Source organism: Colius striatus, chromosome 13 (genome assembly GCF_028858725.1).
Source record: "Colius striatus isolate bColStr4 chromosome 13, bColStr4.1.hap1, whole genome shotgun sequence".
Classification (NCBI taxonomy): domain Eukaryota; kingdom Metazoa; phylum Chordata; class Aves; order Coliiformes; family Coliidae; genus Colius; species Colius striatus.
The window spans coordinates 13,598,889-13,626,725 of NC_084771.1; the positions used below are offsets into that span (position 1 = coordinate 13,598,889).

The window sequence follows — 27,837 nt, forward strand, 5'->3', positions numbered from 1 at the left end:
GGTATTAGGAAAAGGTAAGAAGAAAGGATAAGATTAGATCCACTGTGGAAACCACCAGTGACAATTTGCCAAGCAATGACAATTTTGCCCTTCAACTGAGGCCATTTTTAGTATATGGCATCCAGCAGGGATTTGTACAGATCACTGTTGGCTCCAGCAGTTTGTCCTTGTCATCTCTTTACTTTTGCTTCTTTCCACACCTGCATGTCTTACTACCTGTTGCCTTGCTCAGTTCATCTCTTCAGTCCTACCTCTAACAGCCAACATTCCCTCACTCCCAAAGGTGAATACCTGGGAAGCCTGGTTGGCTGTGGCTGTCTTCTGTGGCTTATACCCTTTCCCTTCTTGCTGGTCTGTAATCCTTCTGGCTGAGGCCTCGCTCTCTGCTGCCCTGGCACAACATTTGACAAGACTGAGCTTTATTTTGTTGGTCCAAAGTCCTGCTCTTAGAGCTGTGGCCAAAGAGTTGTGGCTAGAGCCCTGGTTTCTCTTCCCCTCAGAGCGTAAGCCTGAGGAAAGTGTGAGCTCCCAGATGGGCTGCCAAGGGAATCGTGACTCCTCTCGCGTCCTCCCCAGACAGCTTGACACATGGTCAGACGACACTTCTCTGGCCACGTCCACACTGCCTCAGCCCCTCAGCAACACAGGGCCTGGGGATACACCATGCTTTTGGTGCCTGGGAGAGGTGACCCCATCTCCCTCTACAACTGTTCTTCACTACCGAACGCCGCTGCACCAACACCAACTACAGATGTGCTCAGTGGGGAAGAAGGGTGCTCGGCTCCGCGCTGGGGTCACACCTCGGGGAGGACGTGTGCTGCCGAAGGCCCAACACGCGGCTGACGGGCGACTGCCTTGCGGGTACGTGCCCTCAGAGCCGCGCCCCCGGCCGGCGCGGGCGCGCGCATGCGCCAGCCCTCAGCGCGGTGCCGCAACGGCGGCTCCCGCCTCGCGGCTCTCTGCGTATGCGCGGCCTCCCTCACCACGCGCTCGCGGGAAACTGCGCCTGCGCGGCGCCGGCAGCCAGCCCTGCCAACGGCCGCCGGTGAGAGCTGCGCATGCGCGAAGCCCCGCCCCGCCCCTTTCCGTTTCCCGGCTCCCAGGCTCCGCGGCGGAGCGGGCGGAAGGGCTGGCGCGGGGTTGCGGGGGGGAGCGAACGGCGGCACGCGTGCGCAGGAGGCCGCGAGCGCCCGGCGTGCTCCCGCCGCGCCGCCTCGCGCGCCAATCGGGCGCCGCCCCGCAGCGTCGCGCCGTCGCGGCTCGAGCGCGCCGTGCGTGCTTGCGTGCGTGCGTCCGCTCGTGCGTGCGTGCGTGCCTGCGCTCGGCGGCGGCGGCGGCGGCGCAGCGTCCCCTGCCCCGAATGAAAGGGACGGTCCCGGCGAGCGAGCGGCCGTGAGCGACCGGCGGTGACGGGGGGGGTGGGGGTGTGCCCGAGCTGCTCCTCTCCCCGGCGCCCCGCCCGCCTCACGGGTGAGTGACTGAGTGACCTGACCGGCTGCCCAGCCGCCTCGTTGTGTGCCCGCCGTTTTGCCGCGCTCCCGGGGCAGGCTCGGTGTCCCCGGCCCGTCCGCCCGCAGCCCCCGCCCGCGGAGCCCGCCCTGCCTTCCCGCCGCCAGCCACCGCCGGCTTCTGGGCCTCAGCGAGCTGCCCGCCCCCGGGAGGGTCCCGGCACCCAGCGATGCCTCTTCAGGAGGCGCCCCCGGTGCCGTTACCCCCCCCCCCCCTTCCCCTCCCCGTGCCGACGGCAGGGCTCGCTCCGCCCGTTCCCTCCTTCCCTGGAGGATCCGCCCCCCCTTGTCTCCGAGTCCCGTTTCCCCCAAAATTTGGTGAGGAGCGAAGGGGCGGATCGCCCTCCCCGGGAGCCCCGCGTCCCACCGAGCCCCCCTCCGTAGGCTTTCGGCCGGAGAGGGGTCAGGCCTCGCCGGTGCTCGTGGACAGGCCTCTGCGGGGGAAACCGCGGCAGTGCCTCCCCCAAGGGGTGCCGTGCCCCATCGATCCCCCCGCGGGGAGGCGAGCGGCGGAGATGCCGATATCGGCTCATCTCCCGCTCCCCGTGGGAGTATGTAAACTTTCCTGAAGATCGGTCTGTGTTGTCTGCCAGATCTTCTTCACCGCAGGCTCTTTTTGTGTAATTTTTAGTTACCTACTGTATTCTTATTGTTTAGAGTTTCCAAGGTTGGGCCTCCCCCCCGCGCCTTTGCCCCTGCCTTTGATTTCTTTTTTCTTTTTTTTTGTAAGAAAGTTGCATGGATAAGTCCTCTCTTACTTTGTATAGTGGCTGTAGGATGCTGTGTGAACGTAACTCTTGGATAAAGGTTTCACTGAGACTTATGAGTTTGGATTCTCAACTATAGATGCCCAGAGGATAACACCTTTCTCCCCAGCTTCACCCCCTTGTCTCAAAAATAATGCTCCCAATAATGGGTGATTAACCCTAGAAACTTGAAAGCTTTTTGAACAGGGAATCTGGTATCTCTAGTGAGCATCTTGAAATCTAGTCGATGCAGATATTTTTGTGTAGCTTTTCCTGAGAGTCTAGCATGTTTAATAAAATATTATAATGCTTGTGTATTTCTAGGTGTCTGAAATTCAAACACTGGGGTGTCTGAAATTTTCTTCACAAGCATATATAAATCCTGATTTTGAAAAACAGAATTCTGTGATCATCCAGGCCACACAGCAGAAAAATGTTTACATGGGAGAGTGTAGCAGACAGGTCACTGGCCTTGTTGGGAGTACAAGTGGGGCTTTGCCTCATATAAACAGGCAGTAGCTCGTGAAATATATTTGGGAAATAGATAGAAATTAGAATCCAGGTTACTTTCCATTCTTTGGTGCTGAACAATGTCTCATGGACTGAGAATGCCCTTCTTTGCGTGAGAGTCATTGAATGTGCAGTAAGAGTTCTCTTACATTTCAAAGTCTGTCATCTAGAACTCAGTAAAACAGTCCCCAAGCTTTATGAGTTTGTAAAACATAGTGCTTTAAAGATAAAATAAAGGTATTGTTAGGGGAAGCACCGTGGTGAGTACTGTAGTGGACATTAAGAAACATGAATGCAAATGAAACAACATTTTTGAGAGAAGAATCTCTGGAAGTGTTTCTTCTTTTATAATTTCAAGGTAGATATAGTCTTTCATTTTTTTAGACCAAGCCTATGGAAGACATATCTGTATGTAATAATCTGCATTTTGTGATACATGTGTTCCATTTTGGTAGACATAGTGCATAATCTCCTGCTCAGCAATTCCATAGTACATCGCTTTCTGTGATCCAGTCTACAAGACTTTCTGTGACAAAGCTGCCAAGCAAGATTCTGTCAATGGTGTATTTAAATACTGTTTTGTAGGTCTTATGCATTTATTAGCTTTTTCACCAGGAAAACCAGAAATATTGAGCTGTTTTTAAGTTGCGTGATTTTTCTTTTTGTTCCAATGAAATGTAGTTTGATACTTGTCAATCTGGATTGAGTGGTTTTGAGGTGAATTAACTAAAGAGATGAAAATGGCATTTTGAGTGTTTGTGTTCAGAGTTCTGGGTCTGTGGTGTAGCTGTGGAACTGAGTTCATCTGTTTCAGAAAATTTTTGGTTTTAAGTGGATAGGATAAGAAGTACATTTTGGCACAAAGAAAAGTGATCCCAGGGTAGTGTTTTCTCAGATTTATGAGAAAGCAAACATAATTTAGGGAGAGGTCTGCAAATGAAATGCTTTTGAAGTATTTTTTGTGCTCTCTTTTTTTTCTGCAGTGTTGCGAAATGTATAAATAGTGTTAATGCCCAGTGATACAGAAAAAAGCGAATACAAAAAACGCAAGATTGGAAAGAAAACTTTTAGATATCCTTGGAAAATGCTTTCCAAGTAACTTAATCTGGTGATGAAAAGAATGTGAGTTTCCTTTCTGGCGTACCCTGATGCTTTTTGGCCTGTTTACCTTTCAAATAATTTTTCAAGTGTTAAATTATTTTGTAATTGAATAAGTATTCCAAAACTTGGTATTTGCCAATTTAGATTTATTTTGAGTCTTCTTGGTTTTTGATTTGGTTTTGATTATTTTTTTTGTACAACATCAGCATCATTAAGTAAATATAGGCATTATTTTTAACATTGCTGTGAGCCTTAAAAAAGTCTTAATTACGCAAAAATACTTCAAGAAGTTACTTCAGGCTCTAGTACTGGATACTGATGTGCTTTCTCCTGCCTCTTGGTGCACTGGAAGGCATGAAGCTGTGCACTGGAAGGCAAAGTTGACTGCAGCCAGCTGTGAGAAGGTTCTTTATAAACTTGTTTCTTAGAAAATTACTATTCTTATAAAATAAGGATGATGAGAGCCACTTACTAAATTTTTATGTGTTCTATAATTATTTTCATTTTCTAAAACATGGATTTATATGTAAGCAGAAGAACCTGTGCATGTGTTCAAGGGAATTCCTGATATTTCTTGTAAGAACTACTATCATTGCTGTAAATATATTGTTGATATAATCTGAATATAAAATGAAATGGGTAGTTAGAAATGAATGTGTGTGTGTGCATGTCAGATAATTTATATCAAAGCAGAACTTCTTGCATTTTAGATTATTTTCTTAATATATTGCTAACCCATTGCTGTATGATTTATGCTGAGTTATTGAACGTGACCTGAAAACAAGGAATCTTTGTGGTAATATTTCCTCCTTGTACTTTGTAGGTCTTTTTTCCTCTTCCCAATTTTTTTTTTCTTTTTTAGTTAAAAAATAAAATAATATGGGAAAATTTTACTACTCTTTCCTTCAGGAACTATTCCTTCTTTTCTACCGAGAAGGGATTACAGAATGGTCTTGTTTTTTCTTTAGAAGAATACAGTATATTAATTCTTTTGTGTTTGACACTTAAGGACTCCCTATTGCCACTGCAAAAGGGTGTGACTAGTTTATCCAGATTGGCACATTTTTTTGTGCAAATCAGCAAGATCTGAAATGTATGCATTCTTCCTATGAGTATGCATCACTGGCTAGTAAACTGGTTTCCAGTTATAAAAGAAAGCAAATGAAGCTGTTGATAAAGCAAAGGCAATAGATACCGGACAGAAGCCTTTTGATGCACGAGTTTTGTAGCAAACATTGCAAGACAGTTAAAATGCAGTCTGAAAAACTGTTGAAATGCAGCAGTGAGAATCTTAACAGGATGGCCTTTTAGAAACCTAAAAGGCTGACAGCACTGGGCAGAACACAGGTTTGCCTGTGTAAATTTCAAAAAAACATTGCTATTCTGATGGCCATTGTAGTGCAATCAGATGTGTTGCAACTCTGCTGGGTTTTTTGGCTGGACTTCATAATTTTTTTTTTCGAAACAGAAATATCAAACACTAAGGTGGCTTTTCTTATTTAGATTAGTCTAACATAGACAAAGGCTGAGGAGAGTGCTTTTATTGCAGTTGTGGCCAAGCTGACAGAAACACACAAATCTCCAAAGTAAAAAGCTGTAAGAAAGTCTATTTGAAGAAGAGGATATTTTATTTCTTGAGAGAGGTGGAAGCAAATGGACACAAACTGCATAATACTGGACCAAGAAGCACATATACTCATTAGGTATTTTCACTTTTGAACTTGCAGTGTCCTCTTGATTAGGGAATTAGGACCTGAGTGTTACGTTTTTTAAATGTGTTGCTGCTAACACAGGAAAAGTTTGTGATTTGTGTTGAGTTTAAGTTTCTTTTCTTAGAATAGCAGCTCTCACATGGTTACTGAAAACTAGCATGGTGCTGCTAAATTAAGTGTGGGTCTTGAAAAGGTTTCCTTTGCAGCACGTGAGTCATAGATCCTTCTAAAATGTTGTTCCTAATACTGTTTGACTAGCCACAAGGTATCTCGATAATACCTAAAATGGTCACATTTTAGCTTCTCAGCTCTACTGTCATCTAAAGGTGGTTACACATCTGCCATGATACTTTGTGAGCTTTTATACTCCAAACCTGTTCTGGGTCCTGTGCTGGACTTACGTTTTTTCATGTTAGCTTTTCACTAGCATGTCTTTTATTGTATGCACAAGTAGGGCATTTCCTACAGATTCCTTTGCTCTAATAAATAAGAATGGGATGAGAGTTGCAGTCATTTTTTTTCCTTAATGACTGCTTTACTTGTGTTTTCCACTTACTTCTTCACTTGCCCATAAGTTTTATATTAGTATCTAAAGTTTTGTATTAATGTTGAAACTTCTTTTTTGCCCAAAGTACTAATTCTGCTTGTTGACACAATTTCACAAAAACTTGTCATAATGCTGCCTCGGCTGGGTGTGTGATTATTTGGATGCATTGAAGTAGTATAAAGAAAAGGGTAAGGGGGGGGACAGTTTACTCTCAAGCAAACATTGTTGTATTTACAAAACTGTAAGTTAAATTGCCTTTAACATGCCAATTGCACCTTTTTTTCTGTAGCATTGAGAGAATTGAAGTGGTCTTCTAAGGTCATTTAGAATCATGACAAGTTCCGTTGGACAGAAAAAAGTCTCTTCAAGACAAAGGAAATGTGGGTTTTGTCGCTCTAATAAAGATAATGAATGTGGACAATTATTAATGTCAGAAAACCAGAAGGTGGCAGCACATCACAAATGTATGGTGAGTAACCCAGAAGAGAGCGAAAGGAACCTGGGGACTAGTAAAAGAGTACAAAACACTTTAAAAATTCAACCAGTTGTGACATTGGCACACGTGATTGATAGTGTAATTGGAAATTGTTGTGATTTCATTTATAGATATGTTCTATATCACTTATGTCCTTAAAACTTACGAAGTAAGTTTTGTTTTTATAATTGTAGCTATTCTCCTCTGCACTGGTATCTTCACACACTGATAATGAGAGTCTTGGTGGATTCTCCATTGAAGATATTCAGAAAGAAATTAAGAGAGGCACTAAATTGGTAAGTGTCTATTTATTGTCTTTCGCTTTCATGAGACAAATTTTCTTAACTTCCTTAAAGTTTACCGTGAAGTTCTTCAGTGGTTTTGGTTTTTTGGTTTTGTTGTTTTAAAGTGTTACCTTTGTGAGAGCTCTAAGGTAATAAACAACTTGCAGAAGATGATGTTGAAGTAAAATTGATCTCAGATTTATGTGAAGAAAACCTCAGTAAATATGATTATGCTTATATTGGAATGAAATTCAAATGTCAGTTTACCAACCCTTGAAATATCTTTGGGAAAGGATGAAAAGTAGAGGTTTTGTTTCAGTCAAGGCCTGCTCTCATCTGAACAAGTGGTTTTAAGAATTGTAGCTTAATAATGGAATTATTAAAAAATAAATCCAGAGTTATTATTTTTACTATAACTTTTTTTCTCATTGGCAAATTTATATGGTTGTAGCAGATAAATGGGGCTTTTTCCAAGCAAATTCGAAAACTCACAGAATAAACCTGTTTTTCTTTTGGATGGGCTGCAAGTAAACAGTAACATTTTTCTAAATTTATTATTCTAATCCAATAATTTCTATTTAATACTTTCTGTTAGATTTCAGAAGGAAACCCACATTCTAGGGACCTGGTTGAGGGTATTATTGTGCTTTTACCAGTATTTGGCTTTGCTGCTAAAATCTGGTTTTGACTACCAAAGGTACTTCAACATAAAAGGTGCTTCCTTTTATATTGATTTAATAGATGATTCTGTGAATACAATAATCTAATCAGGTATGTGGGTGCAGAAGTGATGAGACATCAACCAGATTGATGAGAATTGAGTAGTGATGACTCTTTTTCCAGCTCCTTGTTTTCCATTTGGGGAAATGAATGAGTCTTCTAAAAATATGCTTTACAAATTATCAATTCACTCCTCAGTAAAAATTTTCAGCTTAGTTAATTAAAGCACTCTTACGTATTTACCAGTTGTGGGACTAGTAAGAGTAGTATGAAGTATTATTGTAGAACTGCAGTTATATAATAATAGTCTAATATTTCATCCAGTGTTCCATTCAAATCCTTTCCAACTCAGGGATCTATATTTGCACTAATTAGCTGAAGCATAAAGAAATAACTGTTCACAAGTCAGTCATGTTGTGATGTTAGGAGTTTCCAAAGAACAAGGTAGTAAATGGAACTACAGATTATAAACTTTTTGACTCTTTGGTATCTTAAATGTGGGGTTTTTTTAAGATCATTTAGGTTTTTTACGTTGGTGATTTCTGTCTTTCTGATTTTGAGTATCTAACTCCTTCACTGATAAAACAGCTGGATATATTCTCAGAGCTTGCTAGGTGTATGTATAGTACACTCCATTCAGCTTTTCTCGGAAAGCCTTGATCTGGTTATCCTAGTAGATTCATACTCCTGAGAGTATCCTATTTGGATAGAATTTACAAAGTAATTTTAGATCTTAACTTAGATGCCTTATCTCTGTCTGTAGCTGTTGGAAGACCACGGCTCTGAATCACTCTCTGGAGGAATCTTTCTCCATTGGCTTATATAGGAAGCTTAAAGCTAAATGTTTATAGTGAGCCCAAATACCCTCCTGAGGTGCTGTTCTAGCCTGTTATTCTATGTGGGAACATATTGAGCAAAAATACCTCAGCATGGTATGCTGGGTTAAGTAATTAGATTGATAGATTGGAGTGAATCTATCTGATGAGAGATTTTCTGTAGTTGCTCTCCTTCAGGAGGTGCTAGTGCTGACCAGGTATGCACTGAAGACTGAGGCCAGTTCATTACTGAAATGACAATGACTGACATGTAGAGCCTTTCTGATGGGAATATATTTCTGTCTGAGGAAAGTTTGTAGATTAAAACCTTAATAGGCCAGTCATAAAAAACTGAGAAAGTCTAAATATTTGGAAGTACAGGGCTCTGATATAGTAATTTCTATTGACTGTGCATAGGAGGATTTTTTTTTAGAGTAATTACCTATTTTGCAGCTTGTCAAACTTCACATATGCCTGCTATAACTTAGAAATCAGTTGACAGTGATATTTTGACAGCAGAACGTGTTCTGATGGAATAAATCTTTAATTCTGTCAGGAAACAGACCAATAAATCAATATAAAAATTCCTGTGGTCTATTTTGTACAGATAACTTTCTTTTCATGAACACAATGAGGTATCTTTTAGTCATTTCTGACTTTCAAAATACTGAAGTACTGACTAAAATTGATTGAATTGATGTAATTTCAACCTAGGCTTTTATAGAGAGATTTGATCAACCATTTTTGTATATTAAACCATAACATATAACAAATTTATGAGGAGAAAAAAACACTGAACAAATTAGGAAATAACTAATTTGGGAACAGTATATAACTATACCATTTCAGAGCTTGCAGAGGAGTAAATGGAGATGATCCAAGGCTTTGGCATTTTTACTGTTCAGTTAACTTTGTAAAAATTGAAAAATGATGATGCATAACTTTGGTGGAATATTTGAGACTAACACAAAGAACTTGACTAAAGTAGTGGTTTGGACAGAAAGTGTATTCTACAAGGATATATGTAGGGAGTATCCTGCATGGCACATTTATGCTGACGGATTTGGAATGAACTATAACCCGTTGGGAGTGTGGGCAATGTGCAGGATACAAACAGAAGGCTTCATCTGTCTTAGAAGGAACATTTAACAGGACATTCTGAGACTTTTGGGAAATATAATGTCAGTAAAAAAAATACAGAGAAAAACATTGTGATACTATAAATTACTTCCTAACACAGTAGAAGTATAGTAGTTTGTGTATCCTAAGCAATGTTGAGTCTAACATGAGTTAAGGTTAATTACTTGCAAAGAAAAGTAGAGCAACAGACTCCCATTTAACCTTTTCTGCAATATAAGTATAAAGAGCAAAATTTAGTCTAATTGAAATAAATTCATTGCGTTCAACACATACTTAATTTAATTCAATGTCTTGGAAGTGACTTAAGGAACTAACTAGAAAAAATAGGTCAGGTTAGCTGTTGAGGGAAGGGCAAATCTGCAGGTCATTGGTATTTCTATCTGCAAAGTTGGTTGCCATATAGGTGTCTTTTTTTTTTATTATTCCTACCTTCATAATGTAATTCTGAATAAAGCAGGTACAATTTACTCCCCTTGGGAGTGTCACTTCGATCAAACACATTGCGCAGAAATAAATTACTTCTTTTCTTCATTGAATTGCTAATCAATGTGTGATGGTTATTGTACTATTGCATGACTGCAACAGGTTTCTCCTTGATTTTAAAATAAATTGAGAAGGAAGAGCAATGCCAGGTGCATAACTCTTATTTACTTTGTCTCCAGGAGTGCTAACTCTTAATATTTTATTTCAGAAATGCTAAGCCAATAGTAAGAAGATCTGTGCTGTCTTTTTCTTTACAGATGTGCTCTTTATGCCATTGTCCTGGAGCAACCATTGGCTGTGATGTGAAAACATGTCACAAGACATATCACTACTACTGTGCTTTGCATGATAAAGCTCAGATAAGAGAGAAACCCTCACAAGGCATTTACATGTAACTATTATTTATTTGCTATGTTTATTTTTATGTTTATATTTCACATTCTTTGTTTTTTTTAAAAAATCAACAAAGCAAAACAAGAAAACCCCACTTTGGAATCTAAACAAAAGTGTTGCAAAAAAAAATTCTAATGATTGTGGCATTCAGAGTAATGTGCTAGAAAAGCGCATTTTCACTGCAAGATTTGTATATCAGTGAGTCTTACAAGTGGGAGAAAAATGTACTGGCATTTAAATTTAAAAGATGAGTAAATAATCTGTGAATCGTGACTGACTTGACAGTTTTCAACTACTTTGTTTATAGGATTTTATGTCGAAAACACAAGAAAACAACGCATAACTCTGAAGGTAAAATTATTCAATATAAATTTTTCCCATTGTAGAAAGATACTCGGTTAAATTGAATTTTTCTGGAGAATAGAAATGTTTTCAGAACTACATTTTTCTTGAGAAACAATAAGTTTGGAAGCCCATCTGATTTCTGTATTTTCTTAAAAATTGTTTGAGGTGGACAAAACCTCAAAACATAAACTATAGGATGCTTGGAAGATTTGATGTTTTCTCAAAACAAAGTTTGGGTAGAAGTAACACATTCCCTTCTGGGAAGAACCTGGTCTTGTATTTGTAGTTAAATAGTCACCATATTAACATCTGGAATATTTTGTCAGGTAATTTTACTCTTGCTAATGTTCCCATATATTCAATATTTTTTTAAAACTTTCAAATAGAGTTTATCTCTTCAAATAAGAAGGACCCAACAGTAAATTAAAAGGTTTGTGGTCAGATCACATATGCTTCTGAGTCATTTTGCTAAATAAAAAAAGCTGTTATGGATACATTCATAAAAGCTGTGTGTCTTTGCAGAGGAGAGTAGTGAAATGCCTGAGGCGTAATATGCCACAAACACAGATAAATTGTGTGATCTGTTAAAATTCCAAACTAGTTGTGCTATTTTCTATTATACAGGTATTTTTTTTTCTCTACTGTATCTGAATTTTGGTAAATGAATAGTTGTTAGTTTACTTTTTGGATTACTTTCAACTGAAATTTCATCAGCTTTGATTAGTGAGGAATATGTGACTTTATTTAGTGAAGAACAAGTTTCAGAAATTACTTCAGTTTCTTTCTGCCAAATGTCTTTTTGAAGGTTATAACTGCTTATTTTGCTATGGATAGTAGGCATATTAATGGTAAGGTTTGGATGTTACTTCAATGTTTAGAAATATATCAAAAGTAATAGAAAGTCGCAATTGAAAACTTTTTTTTTTTTTTAGTCTATTATTGTCATGTACTTTGTATAAAACACTGTCTGATTTTTACTTATTACTAGATTTAAACATGAAAAACAGTATACATGTTCTATTAATTCTCCAAAGAGGCAGGGTCATGTTATCTTGTAGTTTGGCACTTTGTTTGTTTGTTTTGCTTGTTAGCAAAAGCAGGATATGCAAGACATTTGAGTTCAGAGAGAGATTAATCTTCTTAACCAATATTTAAACATAATCTTTTATACTTACTTGCAAGTGGCTCAATGTTTGACATCTCTTGAAAAATGCCTCCAATTCCCCCTGGAGCCCAGTGCCAATGGACAACCTTTTCTGCTTGGAATTACTTGCAGGATCTGAATTTGGGCTTTTCTTTAAGATGTTTCAGAAACCATTATTCCTGATTTTACCATGTTGTTCTCTATCAGGAGAGGCTTTTATATTTCAGGTAGATATATTTGTCTGAAGACATGGGAAAAATTACAAGAAGCATTGTGGGTTTTTTCTTAAGTGTTGATATTGGCAGTGTATTAAAACATTCAACTGGACTAATCCAAAGAGACTGTTAGATCAAGGGTAGCAGAAGGAGGAATAAACAGCATTATTTAGAAAAACTGAGGCCACAGAACCCAGTGTCTTGCATAACATTTAGCTTTACACACATTTTTTAAAGATTGAAATATTTAGTTCCATTATGCTCTGTATTTCTAGAAATATATTTCACACTTTACTTTCTGTGTTTATTTAAAATATTTTACTGAAATTTTTCTCAGTATTCTTTGCCATACAGTTTAGGGAACTATACCCATAAAATATTTTACTTACAGTTACAGATTTGTTAATGCCAAAAGCTTTGGCTCTCTTGTGATAGACCTCCTTTAAATCAAAGAAAGTAAAAATACACCTTGCATCTGTTTTATGGAAATTACTTATAGCATTGTATAGTAATGGTGTTTTGCTACATTGAAAACTAATTACCTTTACAAGACAGAAATACACAGGGTGGTTTTCAGAGTTTAAGAAGCGACTTTGGAGGGTTTGTTTCTTAATAGTCAAATGCTGGTTTGCTCAGTAAAATGGCAACTGGAGGATGTTGAGTGCTGAGATTAAGCTCTATATATGTATTTTGTTGGTTTATTTTTTGAGGAAAATGTGAGTAACAAAGAGTAATTCAAATGTGAAAGAATGGTGTTGTGTGAAACCAGAAAGGACTTGCAGGAAAGAGTAAATAGTCTAGCTAGGGAGAGTGGATGCTAATGTAGTGGCTTTTTGTTTCTCTTGGTTTTGTTTCATTTACGTGAATTCTTACTCTCAGCAGTGTTTTCATAACAGAATAGTTAAAGCTCATCTCTGGTTATGTCACTCAATGCAAGTGCACGGAGGCACTGGAATTAATCAGTGCTTTTAAATGGAAACTTATTGCTCCTGCCCTGGGATTCTGGTTTGGTGTTTTTTTCTTGGTCAGTTTAGAGCATTTGGGGTTTTATCTTCCCTGTATCCAGGTTCAGTTGTTGTAGTCCATGTATTTTTATGGAAGAGTTTTTAGGAGTGTTTGGTTTGGTACAGTCCAGAACAGTTTATTTTCTGTAGGCAGTACTGCAGCATAATAGTGAGGTGTTTTTTTTTTTTTTCCCTAGAAAATAAATGCTTTTGGGAGCACACTTGTTCAAGTGTGAGATGTGGCTAAGGTAACTTTTGGTAGAAATTCTAGTTTTAAGTGGGTAAGGGAAATTCTTCTAATTAAAAAAATTTCTTCAGATTGCATGGAAATATGGCTGAAAGATCTATGTTGAAATGAAAGTTACCCAGTTAACGTTTCAGAGGTCCTTTTTATTAAGTTTTATTTATTACTGTTAAGAAGTTCAAGTGGCACGAGAATTCATCACTTAAGTGTCTCTCATCAAGACAAAATTAATGAGCAATAGGAGTTCATTTTCCTGTAGTTGACAGCAGTTGCTGAACTACCTTCTGTTTTCTTTGAATATAAAAATATGAAACATAGCACCAAAGTATTGTGCTCTTAAATTCATTATTTTTTTCAGATTGCTGGGTTTGTCTGATTTATATGTTTGACTGACACTTCAGGTGACAGAATACAAAAAAAATTCTCCTATATATCCTTTGTGTATACACCTGTTGCAATGTGATTCTTCTATGCTGTGTTCCCACTAACTGAAAGGACAGTAAAGCACTTTGTACTAGGCTGTGGCTGTGAGGTCAAGAGATTTGAAGACTTCTGCTCAGAGGAGCAGAGAAAGTTACTGAAAATATCACATCTAGAGGTTTGTCTTGTTGGTTACAAATCTGAAATAATTTGACCTGAACTTCAAGTTATAGTTTAATTCATAGTTCAGGCAAGGTGTCAAAGTTTTCAGTACCTAGTAGTTTACAGGAATTTGTACCAGTGCTTTTGAACTATAGCAGGTAACTATTAGTTGAATTATTGTTCAGTTTGATAAAATTACATTTGTTCATTTTGAAGAATAGAGTTTTGTTGAAGTAAGGTTTTAGAACTGCATGTTGGAATTTATTCCAATGTACTGGAAATAATTGTTACAAATTTAAAACCTGGTCTCTTTCAGTTCCCTGCAGGTGGGGCTGCCCCAGGCCCTGTGTTGAAACCAATTTCAGCTGATCAAGAATAGTTCAATATAAAATAAGAATGTAATTTCATTCTTCTGTTACATATAAGTAAAACAAAGAATAATGAAGAAAGACATGTGATTATCTATTGTTAATATTTAAAACAGGTGCTTGGGAACTGTGAGATCAGAAAGTAAAGTGTCCGTAATTCCTACTGTTGCTGTACCCAAAGCATCAGGGAATTGTGTTTCCACAATGGAAATGAGGACATTCTCTATCTCACCACCCTTTTCATACTATTTTAAAGATCAAACATGAAATCTATGCTTCTCATGCTGCTCAGTAACTTGAGTCAGAGTAATATTTCTCTGTGAGACCTATTTAGAAATGCTGCAATCTAAGTCAAGCTGAGTACCTTTTCAAAGCAGCGTGTAAGCCAGAGGCTGGAAGGAAAAAATATCCAAAGCTTTTTTGCTTTACATTTAAATAACATCCTGATTCATCTTTGGATTCTTCAATCGGTGTTTGTTCATAGTTGCATTTTTTGTAACAATGTCTGCAGCATAAGCTGCCTAACGCTGTGTGCATTAATGTAGTTGGGTATAAAAGTGTCCATAATATTGCAGGTGGGTCTCACTTCAGGTCTGGTGGATGGTAACAGATTCTTCTGAGGCTCTGCTAACTCAGCCTTCTTGCTAGTGTTACTGGATAGAATACTGCTCTGAACATGACATCAGATGTATGTGTAGTGTTACAACAGAAACAGTTGCTCCAGGCAGTGAGTTGGCAATCTCCTGTGCAGTCCATTATAGACTAACAGATATTCTGTCAAAGCATCACAATGGTGTTTCCTTATGGAAGAATGCACAGCTAATGGAAAAGAAAAAAATACAAGTAGTAATATGGGGAAAAGGCTTGTCCTATCTGAGGAGCTGTCCCGTGGTGTTTACATTGTAATTCTCCTTGTGATCTAGACAAGACCTTATACAAATAGAAAGTTGGTCAGCTAACTCATACTTAACAGGTTTATCATGCCAGTTGTCATTAGATTTCAGATTGTGCAGATAAGCTAAGTATGTTGTCCAGTCTTTGCCAACAATTGTTTACTTGAAGAATCATTTAGATTGTGTGGTTATGGAGAACTATTTTATTCATTTTCTGTGTTAAATGTACTCAATTAAAGGAAAAAAAAATCTCAAGTACTTCATAGCGTAGATCCTGTTCAGTCAAAAATAGCTGTTGGACAAGAGTCATCAGTTTCTTGAGGTATCTGGTGCTTTTGGAAGACATATTAGTGATGGGATCTAAGGGATATTTTAATTTTTTCCTCTCCACTCTTGCTTTCTCCAGTTTAGATGTGTTTTGTGTAACTTAGTCTCTTATTTGTAAAAAATAAACAAAAAATTGTATTCATCATTTTGATTGTTAATTTCACGCAATTTGCTGGTAAAAGCTACTATCATCTCTATATCTGCTTATCTGATTCCATATTTGCTTGCAGGGTTTTTTGTGCAAGTCTCTGGTTCTTGCTAACACTTATGGATGTATTCACATTCTTGACTTTTGGGAGAGTAAGGTTTTTGGGTGTTTTTGATATTTCTTTTCAATTTAAAATAATGGTGTTCAAACATGGGGTTCCTTGCGTTTCAGCTGTATTTTAAGGACATCTTACTTTAACATCTTAAAGAGCTTTTTCCTTTTTCTGTTACGTTCCTTTTATCTGCTAAAAATCTAGTAAGGTTGATTTTGTTCTATGTAAGTTTGAGTTTCTCTTATCCAAAATGCACCTTAAAACTTAAAATACGTGTGTGTGTGTGATTTCAGTTTTACGTAACATCCTGTCTGAGCCACTTGCACATTTTACCTTTTAGCTTCTTTTTATGTACAGTCTTACTTGCAAATATATTTTGCCCAGTCGGTTTTGTTGATTATCTTCCTCATCCAGACTTAGGCCCCTTTATGTCTCCTTTGCACCTGGCTCAGAGTCTGTTGTTTTAGGTGACACAGGAGGTGGATACAGAAAGCATTATTAGCCTTTATGATATACATCCTATTTTTATTTGTTCTCTCACAACCTTTAAATCACTGAATTCTTTTATTACTTTGCTTTAACCTAGCTTTTAGAAAAGGATGATTCCATGTATAGTTGAAGATGATGCAATATAGAGTAGGTCATTGATATCTCAACCTCTGCTGAGCCTTATTTTAAACAGCAAAACATCTCAATCCCTTTTTCCTTCTAGACAAGATCAAAGGAGAATTTTTACATTTCTTTCTGAAGCTGAGTCTCCCTGTTAGCAGTTTAGGTAATACAGCATTTTGCTAGTCTTCTTTTTATGGTACTTTGTACTGCTCATGGATTTCAAAAATGCAAATTTGAGGCTTGTTGCTACTCATCTTTTCACTCATGTGAATTTACAACATCATATTCTTAGGTGCTTTTTAAAATGTAGAATGTTCTCTCTTGATTTCTATCCCCACCCCCCGTTCTTAGACCACGCTGCCTATTAGGCTTGTTTTTTTCAGATGTAGCACTTTAGGGATCTCTGAAGAAAGCTTGTGAGATACTTCCTTTGAAGGCTTTAGACAAAGTTGTGTTGAGAATATTATGGTGATTTTAAAAATCAATATAGTAATGGGATATGGGACGGGGGGACAGTTGAAGTATATTTAGAGAATCTCAGGGGATCCAGAGTATGGGTGATATCCATGATAAAAAGTCATCTGGTCAGGGAGGAGTTGAACAACTTTTTGTGTTTTCCTTAGTTCAAGCTGACACGAGAAGTTGGAAACAACCAACCATCAGATGCCAGGGAAACAGGGTAAGCGGGCAGTGGGCTTGAGGGGAGGGATAGGGCACAAACCACATTGTGTATTAAATGGGAAAGACTACCCAAGGCAGGTGTATTTTAAATCTGGTTACAGTCTCGTTCTTCCTGTACCTGTTACACTAGTTCATAGTGCTGTTAAAAATGTGAGAAACTTGAATGTTTTGAGATATCAGTCTTGCAGGTAGACATGGTAGATGCAAACAGATGTAGTAGAGCAGATCTTCATGTTTTGATGGTGTTAAACTGTTGGTCCACGTCACTTGTAGGAGACCTAAATCTGCAAGGAATGTTATTTTAATGAAGGGTTCATGTAGTGTCTAGATTTCAGTAAGCCCAGAACTTTAAGGGAAGAACCACTTTTGAGCACAGAAAAGGGGTTCTCCTTTGAAGAAAGCTGTGCAATCTTGATTTTATTTTTTCTCTTACACTGAAACCATATTTAAAATGCAGCATTTTTACTTTTAAAATCATAAATATTCAAATTGTAGGCTAAAAAAAAAAAGCACTTAAGGACTTATTCTACAAGGAGACCGTGACATTTCTTATAAAGTTGCTTTTCATAATGTGTGCTTGGTTTTTAGCAGCTATAGTTCACTTCTAGTATGGCAAGTGTGACTGTAGAGAGTTCAGGATTTGCTTGAATGTTATTTAAAAAATAAGGCTGCACTAAGACGTAGAAAGCATTATGATTGACAGAACTGACAGAAGGAGCTTTGGATAAGAAAAGGAATGTTAGTGAATGGACTACATTTTACTTCATCAAATGCAGTAGGGAAATTTATGGAAAGATTTTTTGAAGGAATATTTTTAATTTCTTACTGATGTTATTTAAAGGGTCACTAATCCAATAGCAACAGTTTCATAAGGCTTGTTTTTCTAGAATAACTATCAGTTCTGTAAAAGTAAAACTAGAGACAAGGATTCACAAATTCCTTTTAATACATTGGTGGAGAGCTCATATGCTGAGGGACAAAATGGGAGTTCTTTTCTTTGAAAGAAGTTTTCAGGTTGTAATAAAATTTGATATATGCAGTCTGAAAGGAACAATATATCTAAATTGCATAGTCTTGCTTGGGGAATTTAACAAGTAATGATAAATGAAAAAAATACTAGATAGTGAATTCTAGGAAGAAAATGTCAAATGTTTCATTTCATTAGATAATCCATGTCATCACATTTTTTTCCAGAGTAAAATAAATGGTGCTTTAGAATATAGAATAGTGTATACATATTTGAAGCATGAGAATGTTGTGATAGTAGACTGAGGTATTTTAGTAGCAATTTCGGAATATCTGTATTTAGCTGAATAATCTGTCAGTTTAACCCAAAAGAACTTGCAGATTTGTATTTATTCTCTTTTTTTTTTTTTTGCCTCTTTCTAACCATACAACAGAGTAGAGCTGTAGGGGAATTACATTCAGTATAGCCTGTTGTGATGCATTTGCATTCATTTTCTCTCTTTCCTCGATGAATGTGAAAGAAGCTGTGGCTTTCTCGGGGATTAACAACAGATACAGACTAAACCTAATAGGATCCACTTTTATGCAAAGCATCGGGCTAGTAGTTCACTTATCTTCTACTCCAAGTTGATGACTGTGGAGCATGTTCAAGTCTCTGACTTCAAACTTTTGTGCAGTTGACTCATTGTTAATCACGAGATGGAAATGTGATTCGATTTTTTTTTTTTTATGTGACAGTGCTTATGAAAGACAAATTCTAGCAAAGCAGCGTTTAGTCTCAAAATAAGACGTCCTGTCTGGGTACTGAGGCCACAATATGATGGCAATAAGTGCCATAGTAATGCCATAACGATAATACCATAACACTTAAGAATGGATCTTTAATAAATAAAGTAGATATTCCAAATCTGATTAGGATTTCCTTTCATCTAGGATCATGTACTGACGTTTGTGGCTTGGATTTTGAGAAGCAGGTTTTCTAGCGGTGTGTGTGCTTGTTTCTTTAAACAAGGCTGCTGAAATATCTTTGCAGTTTGAGTATGGGTGGGTGTTGCATATTAAAAGGGGGAAAAAAGATGCATCTGTGAGCAGCTGATGATCGGGAAAGTTGTTAGCGACTGAATAGAGCTGGTTATTCAACATCAGATGTAACTTAACTTAGATCATCTTGGAAGCAAGTGTGCGGACTTTATCTGTATTAAACATAGAGCTTTGAGTAATTAAAAGGACAGGCTGCTAGAATATTGGACCACCATTCTACATAGCATTCAGCAGTTGAGTTGATACTTTCAAAGGAACTGGTCAGACTTCTTGGGTATGTCTGTATTAAAAATATATGTTCTTATATTCTTAATGGTCTATAAATACTTTATCTGGGATATTGTCAATGTGGATGATTCCCTATAAACTGGCGGCTACTTTTGGTTGTAGATATAAAAATATAGTGTAACGATAATGAAGTTTGAATTTTCTTCTATGGAGGCAAAATACATTTTTATTTTTAAAACTTGATGTTAAAGCAACAGCCCAAATGGGTGAAGTTTTTTCTTGAGTCAAGAGACATTGATTAATAAAGCAAGGAGAGAGAGGCTAGAAACATTGGCGTGGTATCAAGGGCAATTTACATTGGAGTTATGCATCTTAAATTAAAAGCTTATTTCACGGTTGAAGACATTTTCTGGTTTCAGTGTAGTTTAAATGAGTTCTTTTCAGTGAAGGTGAATGTGTATCTGAGGACACGTTTTGGGTCTGAAGTAGAAGCTGTAAGATGCTAAATCTTCATGTGTTATACAGATGCAAAGCTGTGTGATGTATGAAGTAGCAAATAATGTTTCAGGATCTGCAGTTGCATGTTTGTAACAAATGGGAAAAAAAGTTGCTATTTTTATTTCTACCCAAAATTCAGAAAATACAAGTCATGTTTTTTCTTGTCTTTTTTTGGTTGGTTGGTTGGTCCTGAGAATGTTATTTGATGATGTTTTCTAACTTCTAAAGCAGATTTAGAAGAAAGTATCAATGAACACGAGTTGGAGCCTTCACCTCCCAAAGGAAAAAGGAGGGGTCGTAAGGGAAAGCCAAGGAAAACAAATTTTAAAGGGCAATCAGAAGACACTAGATCTACGTCCTCACATGGCACAGATGAAATAGAAAGCAGTTCCTATGTAAGCAGTAAATATGCTAAACTTCTTAGAAGGCAGAATTGCATATTTCTTCTCTGCAAATACAATTTTTATTTAAATTTGCATTTGTCTGTGCCTCCAGCTGGTGGCCACAGGCTTTTAAAATTACTACCTTATTTGTAACCCAGCAGTATATTTTAGTAAAATGTTTTTCTTTCAGAGAGACAGGTCTCCCCACAGAAGCAGCCCCAGTGATACAAAACCTAAATGTGGATTCTGTCATGCAGGTGAAGAAGAAAATGAAGCTAGAGGAAAGCTTCATATATTTAATGCCAAAAAGGCTGCAGCACACTATAAGTGCATGGTGAGTAATGGTATTGTTGTTAACCAGCCTGTTATGGGAATTTTGTCTGATTTTAATGTGGTACCCTCACATGTAATGATGCGTGAGCATTGTCTGTGTGCTGATGATCTCTTTAGGCGCTGAAGTGTTGTGAAGTGAGCAATTCATTTACTTCCACTGCAGGCAATATGGATAGAAGTTGACTACGTGCTAGGAGATGGAATTAGCTCAGGGAGACTCTTTAGCTTATTAAAAATGCTCCCTTGGGGTCTAAATGCATATACAATATTTAAAAAGGAAAACAGTTTCAACTAAAAGAATCCACTCCAAAAATAAAATACCTTTGCTCCACAGGCCTTCAGACAAAATCTGGAAAGAATCTATGATCTTCATTCATTTTCTGACTGGTGGATTTAGGCTGTGCAACTCAAGTAGAGTGGGACATGGAAGTTCTAAAAAGCCCTTGCCTTCAGATGATCACATTTATAGAACTGTCAGCCTGAAAAGAGTCTGCTAATTTTAATGCATCTGAACAGATAGGATTATCTTTCAGTAACTCATTCAGTGAAGGAGACAGGGCTTTGAGTAACAAACCTCACCTCAGTGGTTCATGTTGTATCTCAAAGTAGTCCAGGCAATCTGTGGGATGTTAATTGTCTTTCTGTACCCAGCCTTACTGAACAGAGCACTGGCATGTGCCTGCAGCCTTGAATGTTAGAGTATTCTTTGCTATGTTGTTTACCCAAGCTTCAGTTTTAAGGCAGTTTAAACTGAATATCCCAGAATGATGAAAGTAGAGGTGGTACTTACATGCTTCCTTGTCATCCCTCAGGGCTTTTCAAATATGTTGACATCAGCTGCCTCATGAAGCTGAATTACATTTATGTCACAGGGAAGGAAGTGGAACATTCCTAAAAAGTTCAGTGGTGTAATTGATGATATTGACCGTATGTTACTTTGTGGTTTTAACTTGTCATTGTTTCTTGTCTGCTCCTTTGTCTTTTAAATACATTTCTCCAATGTAGTTAAAGCAGCCAGGTGGGTATCAGAAGGGATACTCATCATAGTGATTATTCAGCATGGATTTTTTTCCTAGTTTGTTAGTAAAGCATGTGCTGTCTGAGATCACATCAGGGGATGTTCAATGCTCAATTTTTCCTGCACATAAAAAAACTTGTCATCACATGGGTGACCTGAAATTATTTTGACTTGCTTGTCTTACAGTTGTTCTCTTCTGGCACTGTCCAACTAACAACAACTTCAAGGGCAGAGTTTGGTGATTTTGATATCAAAACTGTACTTCAAGAAATAAAGAGAGGAAAAAGAATGGTATGTGTCTGCAGAGTGTGATGAACATGTTACTGGTTCTACTAGGCTTTGCCTCCTTCCTTTTGTGAAACAACGTTTTTCAAAATTAAAATGTATTTTTACTTTTGGGACAGGTAGCCAGATAGGAGGCACCTTCAAAATCAGAGGTGCTTGGCCATGTGGTTTTAAGGGTTCTTTATAAAAGCGTACATAATAAATTATTAATAGCCTTCCTGTAACTATAAGAGTGACAGCTTTGGATCTTGTGTTACTAAAATCACACTGTAAAACTACAAATAAACTTAGAGAATATGTTCTTGTAGTGACACATTTCCAACTGGTTGGATAATATGAAAACGTATTAGGAGCTCAGAGATGGGATTTGGTAAAATGTCACATCATATTTTATTAAAGGTCCACTTGTTTTTAAAGTGGTAAGGAGCTTGGGGTGGGGGAGATTGGGGGTAAAAACAAACAACTCAATATTGTTCTTGGGAAAAAAAAATCACTTAAGATTCTTCGTTTATGAACATAGTAACTTCAGTGGCAATAAAATAATCTTGGATATGCAATAATACATGCAGTTATGTAGCAGTTGTCAAGGCAATGGACAGGTAAATACTACTGTTCATATTTTAATATCCATTATTACATAGTTGCTGTTTTACAATATCTTGACCTTTTAGTTGGAAGGATGGTCTACCAGAGGAGTTACTGTGTTCCAAAGTGGTAGCCATAAATATGCCCAACACTAAACTGAAGAGGCAAGAGACTGGAAGGCTAAAATGTGTAATTCTCTTCTTTTCCCTGCACAGAAATGCACACTTTGTAGCCAGCCTGGTGCTACTATCGGGTGTGAAATTAAAGCCTGCATAAAAACATACCATTACCACTGTGGAGTAGAAGACAAAGCTAAATACATTGAGAATATGTCACGAGGAATTTATAAGTAAGGACCTATATGATTCTCGAATCTATAATGAAAATGAAGACATTCCGTGTCACTTTTTCTGCCTAACTTGTGTAGTCAGGTCTGTTATTAAAAAAGAGAATAGTATTTCATTTAAAGTAGTATTTTAAAGTACTTGTTGACTTTGCAAAATCTTTGTTAATCTACTAATTTAAAATTTCTGTAGTTAGTGCTGTAATGTTAGAAATGAGAAGATTAACTGTCTTCTATTTTCCTCCTCGATTAATCTGTAATTTAGATCGAGGAAACCCTTGGTCATTTGTGTCATGATTCCTCCCTGTTGATATGTTTTGTAGCTTATTTTTGGATTTTCAGAGGCCTGTAACTTTTCATACTTCCTTGCTGACCTGGCAGCAGTGACTTGGCTGCAGTTGTGCTGCCACTGTGGCTGTGCCCACAAGAGGGCATTCTCTGAGCAGTCCTTGAAAACTAGCATTGAACAAAGTTTTGTTGGCTGGTCTTTGGCCTTGTTTTCTTTCTCAGTTTAACTGATGCTTGACCGAAAACCATGAGTCAGAGTTAGTAGTTGACTTGTGGCACATCTCAAAACTAATTGAGAGGAAAGTCTGGTTTTGATAGGTATTTGCAGTAAAAGTCCTCACTGTTTCTTTTATTGTGCTAGACTCTATTGTAAAAACCATAGTGGAAATGATGAAAGAGATGAAGAGGATGAAGAAAGAGAAAGCAAAAGCCGTGGCAAATCAGGCACTGACCATAATGACATTCCTCAGCAGCAGCTCAATGGAAACTAGGTATGGAAGTTACTCCTGACAGATCTGTTACCAAGACTGAAGCGCAATATACATTTCATGTAGTTTATTGCATTGAAGTATTTAAATTTAGTGTATGCAGAGAAGTACTTTTTATTGGCATACTGTAGAAAAAATGGGAAGGATTTGTTGTTTTTTAAATCCAGCTGACTTTGTAACAGTGTAAGAAGGGAGGCCCTCATTTCTGTCGCTAGATATAGATGTAATGTCAGAGCTGCTAAATGCTTTTCTGTATGATTTTAAATTTACTATTGTTTTCATCATTTTTTAAACAGGTTCAAGGGACAGAGTATAGAACTGGGAATGGCTAAGACATCATAACTACTAATTCTTTTAAAATGTTTTCTAAAATCAGAAAAGGGTTAGTAATTTTTTACTACCCAACTCTGTTAGAGATTTCATTGAACTGCCTGAAACGTTCATGTGTGTGAGACTTCAGTAAGTGGCAGAGTTTTACATGTCAATATTATGTAGTTTGTAGTCTGCAGTGTCTGGAAAAAAATGAAACACTATATCAATGATATGTAATGTGTACAGTGTCAAAAGTTAAGGCAGACATGGAAATGAAGTAAGATCTATATTTCTGGACTGAATAAAAACCTTAAGATTTGCAATGTGTAAGTTGTTTAGTGGATTCATACGATGAGGGAAGGTCTTAGCTAGTTTAATGAACAACATGGACAAGTTTGTGGTGGCAACCAGCTGGTACTTTGTGAATTTTGCATTTTCTTCATACACAAGTTATGGAGGTGATACATGGGAAAGCTGCTCTCTGGTTTTTGCTTGCAAAGCACACAGTAGAAAAGGACTCAGTGTACACCGAAGCACGCTTGAACATTTCAGGTTGTTCCTGTTGTGGTTGCTCTTTCCGCCCAGCATTGTTTGCGGGAGATTTACTTGAGCAGCTGTTGGTTCTGAGCTGTGAGCTTTAGAACTCATGCCAAAGGGCTGTAGTTCATTCTTTCCCCAAGGAGCCACCTCTTTTCTGTGTCCCCTATTTACAAACACTTCACCAAGTGTGATTAAAACCTTGCTATACAAATGTTTGGATTCTGCAGCCCAATGTCTTTTACTTCAGAGAGTTACAGCTCTTAATGATGGAATTTAGCCACCATATCTGACATCCATACCTCAAGTGTTCTGTGTCTTGTGGAACACTTCATGTTTTGTCCAGAACATGCATAAAGGTCCCATATTCTGTAAGAAGAATGAGGAAACAACTTTTTTTGCTAAATTGGATATTTATTTTTTAATCTTATGACGACTATATGAGAAACTTTACTTAGCATCCTGATTGTTTTAGTAATTTTTTTCCCCTCTTTCTGTCAAGCCAACAATCATGTCAAGGAATTCTGCTTGCTAGAGTTTAATGTTCCTTTAGGGAATTAGCAGGTTTAGGCTATCTATACCAAACCTAACAGATCAGTCCTCCGACTCCTTTCAAAAAACCTTGTCATTTCTGATGGCTACTGGCTTCTTCAGTTAATCTGTTAAAGCACATTCTCAGACTTACTTAAGTAAAACCAAAAAGCTGAATCTAGTCCCCATGTTTGTCTGTTGCTACCGTATCACCTTATTGTTTATTTAGGGTTTTGACTTGTTTCACTCTGAACTCCCAACAAAACTTCTGGATTTGAAGGAAGGAAACAAGCAAAATACACTGATTTGACTATAAACTGCTACAGTTCTTCTGTGATTGGTATTGCAAAACCAGTTAATTTGTAACATGAATTCCTGTAGCATTTTTTTACTTGTATTTTTAAAAGGTTTAACGTGTGTCATTTGTCTTCTTATGCATTCCCTTAATATCTTGAGGGACTCAATTACTGTGTATTGAAGTTTCTAACATTTTACCTGTTAGAATTCAATTGATTCTTTTTGCTTTCCTGGAGAATAATGCCATTTTGAAAAGAAATATTGCTGTGTACAGAAAATATTCAGTTACTGCTCTAAACATGATGCCATGGATCATTTTTATTTTGTATTTGTAACTTTCAAAATTAAAAGCGTGACTTGAATTGCAATGACAGATTGATTATTGACAGTGTCTATCCATCAAGGTGTTTTGCTTTCTCTAGAATATGAACATTTTTCAGCCACTCAGAACAGTTTTAAAGTGCAAAATAACATCCTTCAATGTTTAAGTTACTTCTAGATTTGTGCTTCAGACGTGGCTCTCCCATGGAATAAAAGGCACTTTGTTTGCAGCTACTGTATTTTAACTAAGGTTGCATGGGGTAGATTTACCAGCATACTGATTGCATTTGAGACTGAGCTCTAATTCATCGTGTGTCAGTTGCTTAGTACAATATTCTGTCTGATAATTCATCTGTTGTGAAATAAATGACCCCACTCCATGCCTTGAAGAACCATAACAGCACTTTACCTTTGGGTAGCAGAAAAGTGACTGGTTTACCTGTTACCTCTTTGTGCTGAGATGGCCTGACTAAACTGTCACTAGTTCAAAATTCATGGAAAGTCAAAAGCAAAAATCTTTTCTTATGAGCCTCAAATTTGTCATAACTGACTTCAACTCATGTATGCTGGGTAAAAGTGCCTTACAATGTAAAAATTGTATTTATATGTTCCCAAGTAGCATCACCTGCTGGGGAGTAATTCTGTCGTGGTGTTAATATTTAGAAGAAATGTACCTCAGCAGTGTATTTACTGTACATCTCCTACATCCTTAATTGTAGTTTTAAAAAGCATGACAATGTATGATAGTATACAACATTTACATCATTTTTTAAAGATTAAATACTGCCATTCCTGTCTTTTTATGTGTATTTTAGCTTGGAATTTCAGACAGTCTGAATTCTTCTGTTTTTTTCTTTTCTCTGGTTTTTTTTTGGTAAAGCAATGTAATCTTTGCAAGCATATATTGAAGATTATTCTGGAGCATCTACTGCCTTCCCAGAAAAGTTAGAAGTAATGAAAGTGCTCTATAGATGAAATAGGTATGTTTAAATTAGCTAGTTAAATTAATGCAGTCTATTTGTTACTGAGAATTTTTTTTTGTAATAGGCATCTTCTACTTTCATCTCACAATCAGAGAACTCATGAATTTAACAAAACTTGTGTTATGAAACTGGTTTCATTTTATTTGATTTTTTTTTTTTCCCAAACTTTTGGACTTTGGGCATTTCTCTTGCTCACTAGTGTGTGCTGTTTAAGGTGCCTGGGGCCCTCTGAGCAGGGATGTTTCTCCCCAAGTCACTGTATCTCTATATAAAGAGATCTCCCCAGCTCACTGTATCTCAATATGAACAGGTCTGTGATTGTGCTATACCAAGAAAGGACAGGCGTCAGAAGAATATTGTTGTAATAACTCGAGGATACAGCTGGTGTAATGCCAGTTTCTCAAGGTGTGATCAGTCACTGCAGCAGTAAGCTGTGCTGTCACTCCATGGCGAGAAAGGGTGAAAGGCTGGATCAGTGTCAGCCTCAGTGCAGCTGGCTAGGGTGAAATAGATTAGTGATCAAAAGATCTACTCTTTCTGCAGGTGCTGATCCACAGCAGGTTGTGTGATAAAGCTCTAGGAAAGAGTTACACCTACACTCTGCAAAGTCTGACCTTCAGGTACGAAGAGCTGTGCTGATCTAGAATGGGATGATTATACTGAATCTGGCCTTAAAGTGTAATCCAAAGGAAGAGGGCTTGCTTCTTACTGGTGCCTGTGTGAAAAATAACTTCATGCTAAACCAGATGGAAAGATGAAGAGGTGATCATCTGTTTGAAATATCAGACTTATCTGACAGGTGATAATCAGTGCATTCCAAAAATATTAATATGCTGAATCAGATTGACAAGAAAATTAATCTTCATTAGATGAAATTAATCTTGAGAGAACTGAAAGTACATTACAGCAAATAGTAACTCTTCTTCCATGTCACCAAAACCAGGTTCCACTGTGTTAACGACGGGGGTTAAAAAACAGAACACAGCTCTTGATTTATCTACTTGCTGAAGCAGTCTCTCTGTATGCATATGTATGCACATTCATTAGTCAGCAGTGACATCTCAACCCTTAAAGAATCCTGGAGAACTGTTGCTTGTCAAAAAGCACTCAGGTTCAGCTAACATTTGCAGCTTTTAATCTAGCATACATTTACATTAGGTGTAAAGACAGGGAATGTATGACAGAGGGTAAATGCATTCCTATCTACAATGTTATGTATATTTTGTTCCTGTTATATTGGCTTTACTTCCAAAGTTGTAGTTTGCAGTATTAGTTTCTTTTTATTGGTATC

General features: G+C 37.7%; 1 protein-coding gene across 7 annotated transcripts; it reads left to right on the forward strand.

Moving 5' to 3' along the window:
* Positions 1–1,301: 1,301 nt before the first annotated feature.
* PHF6 (PHD finger protein 6) lies at positions 1,302–27,837 on the forward strand. 7 transcript variants are annotated; one of them, XR_009819681.1, is made up of 12 exons: positions 1,302–1,470; positions 6,414–6,593; positions 6,794–6,895; positions 10,299–10,432; positions 10,742–10,785; positions 20,071–20,237; positions 20,416–20,559; positions 21,763–21,867; positions 22,662–22,795; positions 23,439–23,568; positions 26,444–26,543; positions 27,090–27,837. XR_009819681.1 is itself a non-coding variant. In XM_062006885.1 (12 exons), the coding sequence occupies exons 3-11, from the start codon at positions 6,456–6,458 to the stop codon at positions 23,566–23,568; spliced, it is 1,098 nt and encodes a 365-aa protein (XP_061862869.1). In that variant the 5' UTR covers positions 1,302–1,470; positions 3,748–3,886; positions 6,414–6,455; the 3' UTR covers positions 23,862–26,420. The 7 variants fall into 7 exon arrangements, 6 of the variants coding, with proteins under 6 accessions (XP_061862869.1, XP_061862868.1, XP_061862870.1 ...); XM_062006885.1 differs by lacking the exons at positions 26,444–26,543; positions 27,090–27,837 and adding exons at positions 3,748–3,886; positions 23,862–26,420; XM_062006884.1 differs by lacking the exon at positions 26,444–26,543.